The following is a 12,535-nucleotide window of genomic DNA, read 5'->3' as shown; positions in this document are numbered from 1 at the left end:
CCAGCCCCGCGCCTCGCTCGCTCGAAGCTTCTGTATCTAGAGTTCCCCAGCCCGGTCCTCCGTGCAGACACCTGAAGCTGATCTCTGACCTCGAGCCCTGGGGGAGCCGAGACCTCCTGAGTAAAGCCCCCTACCTCCCACCCCTTCACCCCCGGCCCCCAGTTCCTTGGAGACGCTCCCCCAGCCCCCTGCCCCTCTGCTGACCGTCCCTCCCCACCAGCCCCACCAAGATATCCCAAAATGCCTCTCCATTGTTTCAGAGTGGGCAGGCGGGAGCCCTGGACCGCGGCACCCTGATACAGGCCATGCACGCTGCCTTGGCGGGGGCCTGGGGAGGGGGCGGTGCATGCTGGCTGCCAGGCAGCTGGGCCGGGCCACCCTCCAGACCCCTGCCCCGGAATCTCCCTCGGCACCCAAGGACGGTTGCTCTGTTCCCCTGACTCACCCACAAGAAGTCCAGGGGTGACTTTGAGAATCTCTCTCGCCCCCGCCAAAAGAAAATTTGCCAATAATCCCATTCTCCCACCCACCTCCTGTCAATGCACTCCCCGTCTCGTGCAACCGCCTCCCCACCACTCCATACTCTGTCTCTCCCCTCACGTCCCACCTGGTCTGTGTGTCTTGCCAAATCTCCCTTCCCCAGTTGAGGCCGGGGATGGGGCCACCAGCCAGCCCCACCTGGCACCTGTCCCTTCTCTCTTTTAGTTTTCCCCATGACCCTTCTCTTGGTCTCTGCTTGGCTGGATGTGTGTCTCCGAATGTGTGTGCGCGTGTCCTGGTTGCGGGGCCGTCACTGTTCCATAAGGCACCATTGTGTGAATTTGGAAAAGGTGCCTTCCTTCAGGACACTGTGTCTGTTGAAATGTGGTTATAATCCACCAAAATGAGAACAAGACGCTTTCCTGCTCTCACCTGGAGAATCAGGAAACCCAATTCATGATTTCTGAGATGTGGAGCTCTTTGTGCAGTGCGCAGCCTGCACAACTGTGCGCAGCAGCCTGCTCTGTGTGTGTTGTCTTTCTCTCCCACCTCCCTCCCTGCCCTGTTGCCACCTCCCTCTTGTGTCCTACTTCGGATTTACCATCGCCCTTTCCCATCCCCAGTTCTGGGTTTCCTGCTGTCACCCTCGACCCCCTTCTCCATGCCGCCTCGGCCTGGTGGCAGCCAGCCCAGCCTCCTCGGCCATGCTGCCAAGCACGAGTCCTTGCCTGGGACCCAGGGAGTTTTGTCTTCCCTGGGCCCCGGGGACGCCCCTTCCCCCCTTCCTGACTCCCCCTCCCGGACACGCCCCCAAGATAACACTTTCCACGGAGCTATGAATGAGTCTCGAGATTCCGTCTGCACGCGCCCGTCTGTAACACGCGGCGTGTGTCACGGCCTCGCTGCATGTCTGCGAGGGGCCCTCCCGTCTGTGGGGGGCCGGCCTGCCTGCTTGTCTTTGGGCCGCTTTGCAGAGGCATGACGTGGTTTGTAGTCTGTCCCGGTCTAGGCCGAGCAAGGGGGGGGCTGGGGGTCCCTGGAGGCAATGGCCACGGACCCCTCCGCTTGCTGCTGCATGAGCTGCTGAGAACCAGGCTTGCACTCTCTTCTCTTTGGGGTCAAAACGGAGCAGAGCCATCCAGAAGAACTCTGGGGTCAAGTGAGGATTGGGGCAAGCCCAGCAAATGCTGGCTGTAGGATCCAGCAGGTGGGGGAAGACAGAGGCATGAGCTTGGGAGCGTAAGAAAGTCCCCAGTGCCCTCCTTACCTGGCCACCAAGGGGGCCAGGTGACCTCAAGGAAAGTCAGAAAACTTAAGCACTGGGATAGGTAATCGGGGAGGGGGCCAGGGCGCCTCATCCACCACCTTCAGAGTTCTTCCTGGAGCTCCTGGGGTAGGGTGGGGTCTGGCTCACAGCGGGACCTGGCAGGGGGTGCCCGGGAGCGACTGACCCCACCTTTGGTTTTCCGTAGAGACTTCTGCGAATGGATCTGCCTGTTGCAGACGACAACACCGTGCACTTCAACTCCACCCTCATGGCTCTGATTCGCACAGCCCTGGACATCAAGATCGCCAAGGGTAAGGGCAGGGACAAAGGAAGGGCAGCGGGGAGCTGGGGACTCGGAGGGGACAGCGTCTTTGCAGGGGAGCCAGGAGGCAGCCAGGTGATCCAGTGCTCCCTGCCTGAAACCGGAGGGGCTGTGAGCTGCCAGGTGTCCACGGTAGCCGATTAAGACAATGGGGCAGAAAGAAAGTGACAGTCGAGTCTGTCCTTGCTCACCATAATAGTACAAGCCAGAGGATAAGCTGGGGAATACACGGGCTTCCCCCATGGAGAGAGCCAGTGGGTCAGCACAGATGGGGGGATGGTCTTCCTGATGAGGGTCCCCAAACAAAAAAGCCTTGCCATTTTCTGCACCCGAGGCCAGTGGGAGAGAGGGAGGGGAAACGGCTTGGTATGCAAAAATCCTAAGTGATTTTTTCCAAGTTTTTTTTTTTATGATTCTTACTGGCTTTATTTCAATTTATGATTCATTTAAATCATAGATGCCTAACTTCTTGCTCACAGATCAAATGCAGTCCAAAAAGGTGTTTTGTTTGACTCACATCATTATGGATTTGTTTTGTTTTGTTTTGTTTGTTTGTTTGCCTTTTTTATTAGATACTGATGCTTTCAAATGGGAAACTTTTTCTTAAAAGTTTTTATTTCTGGGGTGTTTTTGTTTGTTTTATTTTGTTTGCTGCTTTGCAGTTTAAATAAATTTAGTATTGATGATTGCTAATCCTAGAAAAGCATGGCTAGCAAATATTCCAAGAAATATTTGTAAAATCAGTAATTGAAGCTTATGCCTAAGATATTCTAAATAAGAAAAAAAACATGGAAGTTCCTCCCATGGGAAACTGAAAATTAATGATTCTTTACTTTTTTTGGAATCAATGAATTAATTCTACTAATTGTAATTGTTTGACAGAAAACACGGTGCATTTAGGAAAGTGACAAGAATTCCCCACAGTATTCAAACTCTTACTACCCAAATACTCACTATAATAACTTTGAAAAAATTTTACTGCAAATTCAATGTTGAATCAACAACCCATTATAAATATCTTGCAAGTCTAGTTAAGAGTCTGTAGAGAGCGGTCTCTGTCGTTCTGATAGCACACCTGGTTTAAATCAGTTGGGCATTTTTTCCGTCATCTTCCTCACCTTTGTGCTGAGGATTTAGCTCTCCATGGCTCCCAGCATTTTCTTCTGAGTCCAATTTCAGATAATACCTTTCTCAGATTACTTCCTTGTTTATTTTTGTTATTGGGTATGTTTCTCGCAGGATAGCAGAGAAATGTAACTTTTGTCTGGTACTGTAAAGTATCATTGCATAATGCACACAATATATCCACTAATAAGATTATTAAATAAAATTAATATTTTATGGTTAAAAAACGATTCCAAGTGAAAGCAAAGCATCTGCAGATCCCACCTCCTCCTGATAAGGAGGGCTAGCAGAGGCACCAGGGCCCCCCAAAAGAAAGACCCCCCCAAAGGAGCACCCTGGGCTAGGGGTGCAGATATGGGTGAGAGCAAGGCAGAGAACAAGGCTCCCTGTGGAGACAGCATGGTGTGGGGTGGGCAGCCTTCCCCTGGGGGGCCCGCTAGGTGAAACTCGTGCAATCATCCACGTATCGGTGGTCCCGGGAGCTCACACATAGGATTTGGGCCAGGAGCCAGACTTCTCAAGTTCCCACTTGTGTCCCCATCTTCATTTGCTCATCTGTGGGCAAACATTCAGGGAGCGTCTTCCATGGCCCTGACACTGCTCTGGACACGGGGGACGCGTCCAGTGTGGGGCAGCTCCCTGAGACAGTTCTGTGGGTGATGAAGGGTTGATGCCTGGGAGGAAGGTGCCCTGGGCAAGGAATGAGCAGGTGCAAAGGCCCTGGGGTGGGCTCGGGCCCCTGCACATCAGAGGAATGGGGAGGGAAGTGGGGTGGGAGGGCAGCAGGCAGGGGGGTGGGTAGGAGACCCCACGGAGCCGTGTCCAACCGTCTTTCCCTCCGAGGGCCCAGGGCAGGGTTGATTGGGTTCCTTCTGGTCACTGTGGCGACAGTAGGGAGGTGGGAGGAGGACAGGGAGTGTGGGGTCCCTGAGGCCCCCCAGAAGGACGTCTCCAGAAAGGGGAGTGGAGTCAGCATGTGGGGTGTTCCCCGGAGGCCCGGAAAGACAAGGGTCAAGAGTGACCTGCAGATCATGATGGGTCATCGCTGGTCACTTTGACCAGGGTAGTTTGGTGGAGGGGTCGGGTCCACTTCCTGCCTGGCATGGGTTTGGGGGACCTGAAAGTGGACTTCCCGTGCCTCGGCAGCTGGCGGGAAAGCAGTGAGGAGAAAGAAGCATGGTCACTGCCGGAAGCAACCCTGGAGACTGGAGAAGTCCAGGGAGAAGGAAACTGGGGAGAAGAGCTGGTAGAGGGCAGGGAAGGGGGTTCAGCAGAGGGTTGGCAAAGGGGAGAGAGGGGCTGAAGCCTGGGAGAGAGGTCAAGACTCAAACCCACTGCAGCCACGGGGAAGTTCAAGGTGAGGGGGATGGAAGGCTGATCCGAGCTCCCAGCCCAGGGGAGTGAGAAAGCAAGAGGGGGGGAGCACAGGCAGATTCTGTGAGCTCCTGTGTTCGCCTGCCCTTTTCTCCCTGAAAACTTCAGCAGGTAGCCTCATCTCTCAGATTCTCCGTTCCCATATCAGCTAGCTGTGCTGTGTAACAAATTAGCCCAAACTTAAAACACACCCATTTATTAGCTTACAGTTCTGTAGCAGGCTCAGCTGGGCTCTCATGTCTAACGAGACCGAAATCAGAGTGGAGGTGGGCTGGGCTCACCAGCTCAATCAGGTATTGGCAGAATTTAGTTCCTTGCAGCTCTGGGACTGAGGTTCCGTTTCATTGCCGGCTGTCAACAGGGGGCCCCCCTCAGTTCCTAGAGGCCACTCCTCACTCCTTGCAACATGCCCTGCCTCCATCGTCAAACCAGCAGTGGCATGTCGAATCCTTGTGCTCTGAATTCTCTTCCTGCCATTAACCAACCAGAGGAAAAAAAAATGTATTTAAAGAGCTCACCTGATCAGGACAGGCCCACCCAAAACTTGAGACTTTAGTTACATCTGCAGAGTGCCCTCCCAGCAGAACCTGGATTCGTGTTTGCTTCAATAAACAGAACCTCAGGGGGGACAGCTTTAGAATTCTGCCTGCGCTGTCCTGTCATCTGTGAAATGGATCTCACAGCGCGCCTCAGCCCTGACAAGCAGTGCTTTCACAGCCCAGCCACTGCAGCCCTCAGGGAATCGGTGTCCAGGGTTCCCAAGATCACCCTCAGGTTCGGTAATTTGCCGGAAGGACTCACAGAACTCAGAAAAGCCATCATCATCATGGTTGTGGCTTATTATAAGGAAAGGACATGGATTAATATCAGCCGAGGGAAGGCAGTGCATGAGACACGATTGGCAGTGGGGAGACACGGACAGCGCTCAATTCCCCCAGCGAGAACAAGGATTATTCTTGGAGTATCGCCACCAGGGAAGCTCTCCCCAGTCCTGGTGTCCCAGGATGTTATCGGGGGCTTGTCATGTAGGCATGGGTGGCTGACCACTTGGGCGGTGATGCCACGTGGCCCAAGACCCCACCCAAAATCACACAGGTAGCTTAGGTCATTCAGTGTGGCCCGAGACCCCAAGTCAACGAAGCCACTCAGGGAAGACATTGCTCGGCTTTAGAGGTGACCTCCAGGAACCAGCCCAAGGACCCCCTGGAGTTCCACGGGGCATGGCTGAGCCAGGCTCATGTGGCTCAGGAAGGTTAGGGGTCTCGGGGACACCAATTTTAACAGCAGGGACAATGGCAGCTGTTTAGCAGGTGCGCGTCTCTGGTGGACCGAGAGCAGAACATGGTGTGCTTTATTTTCACCATCCCAATTTGCTTTCAGATAAACAGCCTGAGCTTCCTTCCCAGCAGGCGGGGGGACAGGTGGGGGTGAGCTAACCTCAGAAATTCTTCAGACTCTTCCAAAAGCGAGCAGCCATTCTCTGCTGGAGACCTGGGAGGGACAGGGCAGGTCCCCTCTGCTTTTTTTTCTCTTCTCTCTTTCTCCTTCCTGCCCTCCCCTCTGTTCGCCCCACCCCGAGAATCTCATTCTTTGGTCTGGGGAAAATCCTCCTCTCTTCTTATTTATCTTCTAGACCCTGAGTCTGTATGCCCCTAGAGCCTCTCTCCCAGGGGCTCCAGCTGTGTCCCTCTGCCTTCCGCAGACGACACGGGCAGAGCTGAGCCCCCTGCCTGAAATAAACATAAACCCAGACAACGTGCTTTATAACTAGACCGGTGGAAGTTGTGATTATAGGTTTTCCGGCCGGCAGGACACTGCACGATGACACGCGTATAGAGGAAAGGCAAGGCTCTGTTATTTATGGCTCTGGTGAGAGGAGGCTCCCAGGTGGGGCCGTGCAGGGAAGTGCACCTGCAGACAGGGCCAACAGCGAGCTGGAGTCACTGGTGGCGGCTCAGGTATGACTAGTGAGGTGGGCCAGCCACGTGCCATGTGCTGCCTGGGAATGGGCTGATTTGGATGCATTCCAGGCTCCGGGATACAGGGACCGTCCCTCGTTGTACCTGGCTCTGGGGTGATTAGGGCATGTGTATGGTGGCCCTGGGGTGTGACCTCCGGGCTGTGACCTTACATCAGATGCTCAGGAAGAAGAGCTGAGAGGCCCCTAGCCAGGGCCTGAAAATCGACCCAGGGCAGCATTTAAAAAAAAAAAAAACGATTTTGCACATGTCAAAATATCCAGCCGCAGCCTGACATTCTCAAGCGTCCACCGCGAGTTTGATCAACATGGCAGCAGAGAGTGGCCTTGGAGAAAAGATAAGCCCAAAGCCAGCAACTAAACGACAGCTCACCCCTGCCTGGGCACCCCCTAAAGGGCGCGGACCTCGGCCCTGACACTCCACCAGCCCAGGGACCGCAGCCTGCCAAAACAAGAATGCCTTCTGCTGTGGACTTAGAGAGACCCCAGATTCGTGCCAGCGCTGCCTTCAGGTTGAAGGAAGCCAGAGACAGCGGTGACAGTGGCAGCTATTTAACCCAAGAGTGTAACGGGTTTTATTTTCAAAACCAGCCCCGGTTTTCATTCCGGACTCCGCGAGCTGTGCAGCTCGCCCTCTAGTGGAGGAGACGAGAACAGCAACATGGGGTGAGGAGTATGGAGCAGACACATCAAGCAGGAGAAGGGTGTGTTGTTTTAGATAAGGGGTCGGCAAGAAGACCGCTGCCCTGCCCCTTACTCCTCCCAAAGGCAAGGGTGGGGGGCTGCAACCTCCACCTCTAGGTGAGTCTCCCTCTGCAATGGCCCTGGAAGCTTCTGGACCTCATGAGAGCTGAGGAGCTTTGAAGATCTTTTTTCTTCCAGAAGAGGAGGTTTGGGGGCACGTTGTATGAGCCTCTCTTGGCCTGAATTGGGTGGCTGCATTGGCCACAGTTCATGGGACGAGAGCATCCATTGAGCGCCCCCTGCATGCCCAGCCGTGAAAGACAGATGAGCATCCCTAGGGCCAAGGGGAAGAGGGGAAAAGGGCAGTGGGCAATAAACATGATAAATAAGTAAGGGATTGGACATAGCAGAAGGTGAAACGTGGGGTGGGGGTAAAAGAGCAGGGTTGAGGGCCAACTGGGGGTCCAGGGTTGAGGGAGGGGAGTTTGCCATGGAGACTCCAAATGGCAGGGGTCCCAAGGCTGAGAGATCCTGCCCTGACCCCTTACCTCCTTCAGATACCAAGGACACACATCTTTCTCTTCTCCATTAGAAACGGGGAACAGCAGTCAAATAAGGGGTAAGGAGAAAGTGGCTTTTAAAAAGTCACTGTAACAAGAAATGTCATTTCTCTTCTCTCCCTGCCATTTGGTGACTCTCTCTGAGAAGGGGCCACAGAGACCCCAGATTTAGGGACAATTAGGAAATGTAGCTATTGACGTCAGCTGCTTCCCACGAGCAAGAGAATAAATGTTGCAAGTTGGTGACGAGGTCTTGGGACCCCCAACCACGAAGGGCCCATGGAGAGAGGCAGGCAGTGGGTCACATCCCATGGAGCAGCCCCACCCACGGGCAGCCCAGGCTCGGGGACCACAGCCCCTGCCCCCTCGGGGCCCCCGGCTCAGGGAGGTGAGAAGACAGAGCTGCTGTGCAGCTCGCCCTCTAGTGGAGGAGATGAGAACAGCAACATGGGGTGATGAGTACAGAGCAGACACATCAGGCAAGAGATTAATGTGTTGTTTTAGGTAGGGGATCAGCAAGAAGACTGCTTGGTTTGAGCAGAGGTGATGGAGGGAGCAAGTAGATATTTGTAGACACTCCTTTGCTGAGGAAACAGCCCTTGCAAAGGCCCTGAGGCAGGACGGTGCTTGGTGTGTTTAAGGAGAGCAGAGAGGCCAGTCTGGCTGGGACAGAGCAAGCAATAGAGAGAGTGGAAGGAAATGAAGGCAAGGCAGTGAGGGAGCTGACCGTCTAGGACTGGTGGGCTGCAGGGAGGACTTGGGCTTTTTCTCCCAATGAGGTGGGAGCCATGGAGGGTTCTGGGGAGAGGAGGGTCGTGCCCTGACTCAGGTGTTCACAGGTGCCCTCTGGCTGTGGTGGGGGGAACAGACTGTGGGGGACAAGGGTGGGAGTTGGAAGACGAAGGGGGAGGCCATTGCACTTGTCCAGGTGAGTGGGGAAGGAAGGTGGAGCAACTCAGCTCCTGTTGCCTTGATATCTCCACTCCAGGATCAGATTTGAGCTGAGCTTTACCTGTGCATTAGCAAAAAGCCCTTTCCAAAGGCTTTTTTTACAACAAAGACGTCTCTCCCCAGAGCCCAATGGGGGAAGAGGTGCGGAGGATTTAGTGCATTGCAGAGCAGGACTGGGAAATGGAGGCATGGGTGGGGGAGGGCCAAGGAGGGCAGATGCTGAGTGAGGAGAAGCCGGCAGGGGATTGGAGAGGGCTTGACTGGGGTAAAAAGGGATGCTGAGAGGTGGGGCAAGATGGTGGCATAGGGAGGTGTGGAATTTAGTTAGTCCTCTGGAACAACCAGCATAAAGCCAGGAACAACTAGTAAATGGTCTGGAACAACTGCTGGGGGATACCTGTGACTGGACAAACATCATACACAAGTCTGGAGTAGGTGGAGTGGCTGAGATCGCAGCATCAGAACTGTAAGTAAAGCTCCCCGAACTGTGGAGCTGGCACCCCTCCCCTACTGGACAGCAGATGAGTTGGAAGGCTTCCCTCTGGGAGAAAGAAGCAGTCTACCAGGGGGAAGGGAAGGTAGCTCAACCAAGCTCCAATTGCAGTTTTAATTAATGAATTTGGACCACTGAATACAAACCAGAAGTGCAGATAAACCGGGAACCAGCAGGAAAGGAATCTGAAGTTTCTCCTGGCAGAGAGGAGGCAGGGCTGATGGAAAAAAATACATAAATAAATAAAAACAGAGGCTTTTGGAATCGGCTGAGCTCAGAATACTGGAAAAGGGCTGTGTGCCAAGAAAAGGGGCACATAGAACTGGGCATCAACTCTGGTTCTTGACTTGTAATTGGGGGGCTGGGGACTGCCTCTGAAAAGGGGATTTCTTTCTTTTTTCCTTTTTTTTTTTTTCCTCTCATTCAAAGTAGCTCATTAGAGAAAGCCTCAGGCATTTTCAGTTGTCAGCACTGACCCAGGCAAGCGTCAAATTAAGATAGTGAGCCAAAGGAAGAAGTCAAATGTGGGAGATAAATCCCTAAAGGACTTATTTTCCTTAAAAAGGGGGGCCCAGTTCAAGTGGCTGCCCTCCCTCAGAGAACTCAGACCCTAGGGCCTGGGGGAAAAAAAATAGGAACAGCTTAAGCTTGACTTCTGACACTCTCAGCCCCTGGCAGGGACAGGGTCTACTGAGAATTAAAGGCAACACACTTCTTTACATGGGTGGGGAGCTGCAGGCTGACAAGTGCCACCTGCTGCACAGGATAGGAAAAGCACTGAGTCTAGATGCCTCATGGGAAAGTCTGACAATCTGCTGGGTCTCATCCTCAGGGAAACCTGATACTGAAAACATCCCCTGAAACCTAGGCCCATCTGGTCTGGGAAAATCTCATGGGGGCAATCAAGGAAACCAGATGCCTAGACAACAAAAAATTACAAATCACACTAGAAAAAAAATGAAGATATGGTCCAGTCAAAGGAACAAACTTACACTTCAAAAGAGATACAGGAGTTGAAACAACTAATTAAAGATCTTCAAACAAATATGCTATATCAATTCAAAAATCAAATCAATGAGTTGAGGGAAGATATGGCAAAAGAGATGAAGGATATAAAGAAGACATTGGGCAAACATGAAGAACTTGAAAGTTTGAAAGAACAATTGGCAGAACTTATGGGAATGAAAGGCACAATACAAGAGATGAAAAACACAGTGGAGACATGCAACAGCAGATTTGAAGAGGCAGAAAAAAAGATTCAGGAACTAGAGGACAGAACATCTGAAATCCTACACTAAAAAGAATAGATAGGGAAAAGAATGGAAAAATATGAGCAGGGTCTCAGGGAATTGAATGACAACATGAAGTGCACAAATGTATGTGCCATGGGTGTCCCAGAAGGAGAAGAGAAGGGAAAGGGGGCTGTTCTAGTTTGCTAATGCTGCCAGAATGCAAAACACCAGAGATGGATTGGCTTTTATAAAAGGGGGTTTATTTGGTTACACAGTTACAGTCTTAAGGCCATAAAGTATCCAAGGTAACACATCAGCAACTGGGTACCTTCATTGGAGGATGGCCAATGAAGTCCGGAAAACCTCTGTTAGCTGGGAAGGCATGTGGCTGGCGTCTGCTCCAAAGTTCTGGTTTCAAAATGGCTTTCTCCCTGGACATTCCTCTCTAGGCCACAGCTCCTCTTCAAAATGTCACTCTTGGTTGCTCTTGGGGCATTTGTCCTCTCTTAGCTTCTCTGGAGCAAGAGTCTGCGTCCAACAGCCATCTTCAAAATGTATCATCTGCAGCTCCTATGCATTCTTCAAAGTGTCCCTCTTGGCTGTGGCAGCTTGCTCCTTCTCTCTGATCTTATATAGTGCTCCAGTAATTTAATTCAGACCCACTCTGAATGGGTGGGCCAAAACCTCCATGGAAATTATCCAGTCAGAGTCATCACCTACAGTTGGGTGGGGCACATCTCCATGGAAACATTCAAAGAATTACAATCTAATTAACACTGATAGGTCTGCCCACACAAGATTACATCAAAGATAATGGTGTTTGGGGGAACATAATACATTCAAATTGGCACAGGGGCAGAAAAAATAATGGAGGAAATAATCACTGAAAATTTCCCATCTCTTATGAAAGACATAAAATTTCAGATCCAAGAAGCACAGCATATCCCAAATAGAACAGATCCAAATAGACCTATTCCTAGACAATCAGTAATCAGACTATCAAATGTCAAAAACAAAGAGAGAATTCTGAAAGCAGCAAGAGAAAAGTGATCCATCGTATACAAAGGAAGCTCAATAAGACTGTGTGGATTTCTCAGGAGAAACCACAGAGGCGAGAAGGCAGTGATACGATATATTTAAGATAATGAAAGAGAAAAACTGCCAACCAACAATTCTGTATCTGGCAAAACTCCTTCAGAAATGAGGGAGAGTTTAAAATACTTTCAGACAAACAGATACTGAGAGACCTCATGAACAGGAGACCTGCTCTACAAGAAATACTAAAGGGAGCACTACAGGCAAATAGGAAAAGGCAGGAGAGAGAGTTTGGAGAAGAGAGTAGAAATGAAGACTATCAGTAGGGGTAAAAAGAGAGAAAAAATAAAAATAAAATAAGACGTGTAAAATCCAAAAAACAAAATGGTAGGCAGTAGACATTACGTTGAGTGAAATTAGCCAAAAACAAAAGGACAGGTGCTCTATGGACTCACTAATATGAGCTAAAATTGATGAGCGAAATTTGAGAGTTAAAGTTGAGAACACAGGTTGTCTGGAGATAGAAGTTAGAAAATGGGCATTTGATGCTGAAGGAGTACTTATGTGTAAACAGGATTGATTATATAGATCCAGAAATGGATAGCACGATACTGTTTGATGGTAGCATCATATCATAAGTACACTGAACAAAGATGACTGTGAGTATGGTTGAAAGTGGAAGGCTAAGGACATGTATGACACCAGAAGGAAAGATAGAAGATAGAGACTAGGATTGTATAACTTAGCATAACCTAGAGTAGTCAATGATGGTGATTACATGTACAAAATAAGAAAGTTTTTTAAAAAGGAGAGCAAATGAATGTCAACATTGCAAGGTGTTGAAAATTGGATGGCATAGGAGAAAAAATATAATCAATGCAAACTAGAGTCTTTAGTTAATGATAACATTGAAAGATGCTTCCATTAATTGTAACAAAGGCAACGTACTAAAAGCTAAATGTCTACAAGAGGGGGTTGTCAGGTTGTGATATGGGATTCTTGGTGATGGTGGTGATGTCTGACCTTTTCATTGT

The 12,535-nt window shown here is 50.8% G+C and overlaps 1 protein-coding gene across 11 annotated transcripts in view; it reads left to right on the top strand.

Moving 5' to 3' along the window:
- The window catches only part of CACNA1A (calcium voltage-gated channel subunit alpha1 A), a 322,216-nt gene that overhangs the window by 300,087 nt on the left and 9,594 nt on the right, over positions 1 to 12,535 (top strand). For all 11 annotated transcript variants that reach the window (XM_037818101.1, XM_037818099.1, XM_037818097.1 and 8 more), the window contains one exon: positions 1,953 to 2,058. In XM_037818101.1, coding sequence (XP_037674029.1) covers positions 1,953 to 2,058 — 106 coding nt within the window. The remainder of the gene's footprint in view (positions 1 to 1,952; positions 2,059 to 12,535) is intronic.

This window comes from Choloepus didactylus, chromosome 25, assembly GCF_015220235.1.
Source record: "Choloepus didactylus isolate mChoDid1 chromosome 25, mChoDid1.pri, whole genome shotgun sequence".
NCBI lineage: Eukaryota > Metazoa > Chordata > Mammalia > Pilosa > Megalonychidae > Choloepus > Choloepus didactylus.
The sequence above is the reverse complement of the archived record's forward strand: the minus strand, read 5'-3'. Positions and strand labels throughout refer to the sequence as shown.